Raw genomic sequence first — 5,629 nt, 5'->3', positions numbered from 1 at the left:
AGTAAGTAAGGCTGTCTATTAACTTTATATCATGGGTAAAATTCTACCACTAAAAATAGTTTGCCAAAAGTAAAAATACCAAACAAAATTCGACAATGGTAATATCATATAGGTTACACACAAAATAATACACAAAGTCGAGGATTTCTTGAATGAACCAATTTGAAATAATTATGTTGATATGCTTTGAATATAGTTTGTCACTTCGCTGAGTTTTCACGAGTCTCGTTGACCAGTTAGCGAGTCGGACAGTCAAGAGGGGGCGAAGTCCCCTTGCCTGGGTCCGGGGGCGCCGAGTTGGGCCCGTCCGACGGTGTGCAGTATTGAGCTTTTGAGTTGGTATTAGGCTGAGCCCGTGATCTATTTTCTTAGTTTTTTAAAGAGACTTAGGGATACTTAACCTAGCTTCAATAAAATTTGTTCTCCGTTTGTGCCCGTAGATGTAGCCAACACATTGTTGGTGAGGCACGTCAAATCCCTTCATAGTTTCCTAAACTTTGCATGAAACGTCAAACCCACCTGTGGTTTCCTAAATAGCCGACAACAGACAGATCGCAGACAGTATACAACAACAGAAACAGGTGCAAGATGTGAAATAGTCCTATATTACATATATGTATGTATATGTATATGTGCACCATAACAAGCAGTAGAAAAAAATTTATTACTGGTGAGACGAATCTCCAAGAAAGCTTACATAAAACACGCAGACACAAACATCATCTGCTGTGTATAGTCAGCCATAATCTTAACAACACATTTTATTCATGATAATTAGAACCTAACAGAACAGACATCACAACAGCACGTAGTAACGACGATCGATCCACATTAATTACTTCCTTCATTTTCTTACTGCACGTAGGCTCTATCGCTACCTCTTACCTTAAAAATACCAAAGTCGAAGGCGCGGCTTCTGCTGTTAAAAGGCAGAACCAGAGTCCTCGCTCCCGACCCGACTCCAATGCTCAAGTTGGAATCCTCGGTAGCTTCAGGGCAAATGTCTTCCGGGTTGTAAACAAACTTGTAGGAGTTCTGATATTTGCCCTTCTCTATCTTGAACCAGGTAGTAGTATATGGCCAGCAGCTAGGATCTCCGAGCGATCCGGCGAGTTGGATTAGTTGCCCTTCTGAGGCAGAGTCGGCGCTGCCAATGCGCCACACGATGGATCCAGTGCACGCCACCGGATATACTGACTTGATATTTAGAGACTCGGAGATATTGATGTGGGTTTGCGCGGGGTCTGCAGGATGGAAACTCCAAGGAATGCCTCTATTACGTTTGTCTCCTGATTGGGCAACTGTGATCTCGCAACCTTCGCTGTTGTAGTCGGATAGTAAAAGGCCGCCGCCGGAGCCTCGGAGGGTAGGCACAATGTAGTACTTGTTTCCGGCCTGCAGCAGGAGGCGCGGCATTAAGTATAAAAGTCATTTTGATGCAAAAGACATAATGCCGAGTTTTAGTGCAGAAAGTAGCACAAATATACTAAAATTGGAACAGGCTTGGCATGGTGTCTTGGAGGCGTGTAAGATGACGATTTAAATGACTGTTTCACTTAAAAATTTAAACTATTAAAATAAACATTATTTATTTATTTACTTACAAGGCTCTGATATCATGTAAGATAATGTAAACTGACAGTAACTCATCTAAAAGTTTAAACTCTTAAGAATATGTATAATTTATTTATTTATTTATCTAAAAACGAGAGTCACCCACAGCGCCAACATGGCTTTTTGAGAGTAGTGTATGCTCGGTTTGAAATTAAATTAATACAGAAAAATAGGAATAAAAAAATAAAAAAATCATCATATTAATTTCTTATTTGTTTCAAACAGGAAAATAATATATTAGAGAAATAAACTTTTTATGACAATCCTTAAATTAAATTAAATTCTATGCAATTTGAAATTGTATGTGTTCTTTTATATAACATTTTTACTATTATATATATAAAAAAAGTAATAATATCAAATCAACTATCTGTTTTTTATTTTTTTTATATTATATTAAAAATTAATTAATGTATATTCAAAACATCACATAAAATACTTATTTATATCATATTATACAATTATGCAAATTGAGAGTTCTTAATATTCAAATCACAAAAAAAAATCCAAACCCTCAAACAAACAAACTATTTTTCCTCCAAATATATTATATCAAACATATATTTTTCATTTTCGTAGAGTTATTAATTTGAGGCAATATATAGTTAGCTAAGTTAATTCAGGACCCAATTAAGTGAAGTTTACCATGAGATGATCTCCATCGGTGTCACGAACTGCAGCATCTTCTTCAGCAGCTGAGATTGTGAAGAGGAAAAGAAAACATAGAAAGAGAAAGAGGGCCTTCATTACTATGATCAATAATAGAGAGAGAGAGAGAGAGAGAGAGAGAGAGAGAGAGAGAGAGAGAGAGAGAGAGAGAGAGAGAGAGAGAGAGAGAGAGAGAGAGAGAGAGAGAGAGAGAGAGAGAGAGAGAGAGAGAGAGAGAGAATTGTAATAATTATGGGTAGGTTGTAAAAACAATAATGTGGTGTCTCTTATAGATAATGCTCGAAAAAACCACAGAAAAAATTTGCACGTTCTATGTCATTGAAGCAGCTGCAGCAAGGACACTGTCTTCATTAACGTTGGAACTAAATAAGGCCACCAACTTACTTACAAATGAGAAAAAAAAAAAGAATTCTTGCTTCTATATGTTATTACCGGAATTACAATGTGAAGTCTAAGATGAATCGTCCAAGTGTAGCGAAAATCCAAACTTATTAGGCTTTTACGTTGTTAGATGATCTGAATGACTGTCGCACCTAAAATATTTTTACCTATGGCTGATACCATGTTAAATAATTTAAATGACTGTCTTACCTAAAATGTTTTTACCTATGGATTTGATACTATGTTAAATAATTTGAATGGTCATTTTACCTAAAAATTTAAGATTGTTTGAGATATGTATAATTAATTTATCTATATATAGGAGTCAACCAACATAAGCTAGTGTCTATAAATATTGATTACACTCTCTCAAATCTTCACTTTACTTATACTAGTGATTATATTTGACTTAGCCACCAGTGGACATAAGTTAATCGATTTGGTCACCAAACTTTTGTCTTTTTTGTGTGTATGTTCATCTCGATTTCCATTACCTTTGTTTTTAGTCTTAATCTTGCACATTTCATTCTGTTGGTCCCGAAATTAATTTGATCCACGATCCCTTTGAGAGTATGAGCTAAAATCAAGCATTTTAAGTCAATATTGAAGGAGTCTATATATATGCTGGGTTCCACACCAAAGTGGAGGACGACTTGAATGAGCCACTTTGAAATATATACAATTACATGGATGAATTAAATAGTAAATAGTTCACTTGCATCCCGCTCATGAATTAAAAAAAAAAAAAAAAAATTAAATATTTTATTAAAAAAAATAATAAAAGAAAAAAGATAGTTAAAAATATTTCTTGAAAATTTTGTTGATAATTAAAGATAATAAAAATAGAGAATATAATAGATAAATAAATATTAAAATGAAGGATAATAGTTAAATATAATTTTTTTATTTTGTCAAAATTAATAATTTGATAAATTTAAAGAACAAAGTGAAAAGAAAAAGGTGAGGAAATATATACTCTCTCTCTAGGACGAAAATATTTATTTGAATTTTTTTTTAGTATATTAAAAATAATAATATTTAATTAATTATTGAAAACGAATAACATGATTTTGATTTTTTTTTCTTCTATATATTATGTATATCTTAGTGATATATTTGTAATTTAAATAAAGGATATTTGGGTAGTAATATGAGATTATATTTATTATAATAAAAAAATTAATATTTTTAAATGAGATACACATAATGATAAAAATGTAATTTTAGTTGGGATGAATGGAGTAAATTTGTGCACGATAGCAAGTAGTAGCTAGAAATTTATTTCTGGTTAGATGAATCTCCAACAAGACATACATAAGACACACACCATCTGCTGTCTATCTCTCCCCCAACAATCATCTCAAGAACAAGTTTTATTTATCGTAATAAGAACCCAAAGAGACAGAACAGCACAACAGTAGCAGCCATGGTCGATCCATGTAAATTTATTCCTTCACTCAATTCCTTACTGCACATAGGCTTTGTTACTACTACCTTCTGCCTTAAAGAACTCGAAGTCGAAGGAGATGGTGTTCTTGTCGAAGGGCAGCACAAGAGTCCTCGCTCCCGACGGGAATGCTAAGCTCAAATTGAAATTCTCGGTGGCGGGCGAGCAGATGTCAACAGGGTTGAACACGAACTTGTAGGTATCCGAAAATCTGCCCCTCTCGATCTTGAACCAGTTTTGGTATGTCGTGCAGCTAGGAAAACCGCGAGTTCCGGTGAGTTGGATTAGCAGCCCTCCAGAGGCGCTGTCGAGTGTGCCGATGCTCCATGAGGTGGCGTTGGTGCACGACGCCGGGGGGTTGGCTGCCTTGACATTGAGGGACTGGGAGACATAGATGAAGGCTTGCTCGGGACTTGGAGGATGGAAGCTCCATGGAATGCCCCTATAGAGGTCGTTACCTGATTGAACCACGGTGATTTCGCAACCTCCGGCGCTGTAGTTGGAGAGAAAAAGGCCGCCGCCGCCGGCACCTCGGATGGAAGACACAATGTAGTACTTCTCTCCGGCCTATATGATGCCGATTGCACGAATTGAGATAGCCGAGTCAATGTAATTTTCCAATAAAAAATTGAACGTATGATTATTAATGAAACTAGCTTCATTTTTACAATCAACTTTAACTCATTTGACACAATTTACTTTTGGAAAAACATCACATAAAATACATTTTCTGTCGCAAAATGTCAAATAAAATACTACTTTTTTACTTTTTTTTCAAAATTTTCAAAACTCTTCAAAATTTTCTGTCTAAACCGTTAATATTTATAGGTTCAAAAATCCTAAAATCTAAGAAAATAAATACAAAATAAGAAAAATTGGGTGTGTTTGTTTGTGGTTTTAGTTTTTGGGTTTGAACTTTTGAATAATAAAAAGTTGAATTTGAATAGTTGTTTGATGTGATATAAATAGAGGTTGAAATAATATTTTGAATTTAAAATAAATTTATATTATAATATAAAAAATAATAATTATTTGATGTGATATTTTTTAGGGAAGAAAAATATGAATAGTAAAAGGCTGCGTAAAACTCACAAGAGAGCACAACTGAGAGTTTTTATTTTGTTTTTTATTTAAGGTCGGACATCATCGCATCTTTCGTTCATCGGGCGTTTCAAATGAGAAGCGCGAATTTTGTCCATTCGAGGATACGGAAACAGGGAAAATTAGGCAAATTGCATCACTATAATTGTGAAAAAGATGATCAATTCAATTTTAATTCAATTCTACAAAATTGATTAGAAAGAAATGTTTTAGTGGAGTTATTTTAGTGGAGTGTACCTTCAGCTGATCTCCATTGGTATCAAAAACTCGCAAATCTTGGTCTTGAGCAGCTGAAATGGCGAAGAAGAAAAGAAAACACAGAGAGAGGAGAAGAGTCTTCATTATTATGATCAATAATTGAGAGAGAGAGAGAGAGAGTGTGTGTGTGTGTGTGATAATAACTATGGATGGAAGGTG

General features: G+C 34.6%; 2 protein-coding genes across 2 annotated transcripts; both read right to left on the bottom strand.

Annotated features, from left to right (window-relative positions):
• Positions 1-645: 645 nt before the first annotated feature.
• On the bottom strand, positions 646-2,524 carry LOC127255257 (kunitz trypsin inhibitor 5-like). The gene is made up of 2 exons (XM_051280729.1): positions 2,260-2,524; positions 646-1,395 (listed from the first exon to the last, which is right to left on the bottom strand). Exons 1-2 carry the CDS (start codon positions 2,359-2,361, stop codon positions 853-855), a joined length of 645 nt encoding a protein of 214 aa, XP_051136686.1. The 5' UTR covers positions 2,362-2,524; the 3' UTR covers positions 646-852.
• Positions 2,525-3,928: 1,404 nt separating this feature from the next.
• Positions 3,929-5,629, bottom strand: LOC127255363 (21 kDa seed protein-like). The gene is made up of 2 exons (XM_051280866.1): positions 5,450-5,629; positions 3,929-4,678 (listed from the first exon to the last, which is right to left on the bottom strand). Exons 1-2 carry the CDS (start codon positions 5,552-5,554, stop codon positions 4,130-4,132), a joined length of 654 nt encoding a protein of 217 aa, XP_051136823.1. The 5' UTR covers positions 5,555-5,629; the 3' UTR covers positions 3,929-4,129.

This window comes from Andrographis paniculata, unplaced genomic scaffold (genome assembly GCF_009805555.1).
Source record: "Andrographis paniculata isolate CXL003 unplaced genomic scaffold, ASM980555v1 Contig53END, whole genome shotgun sequence".
Classification (NCBI taxonomy): Eukaryota; Viridiplantae; Streptophyta; class Magnoliopsida; order Lamiales; family Acanthaceae; genus Andrographis; species Andrographis paniculata.
The sequence above is the reverse complement of the archived record's forward strand: the minus strand, read 5'-3'. Positions and strand labels throughout refer to the sequence as shown.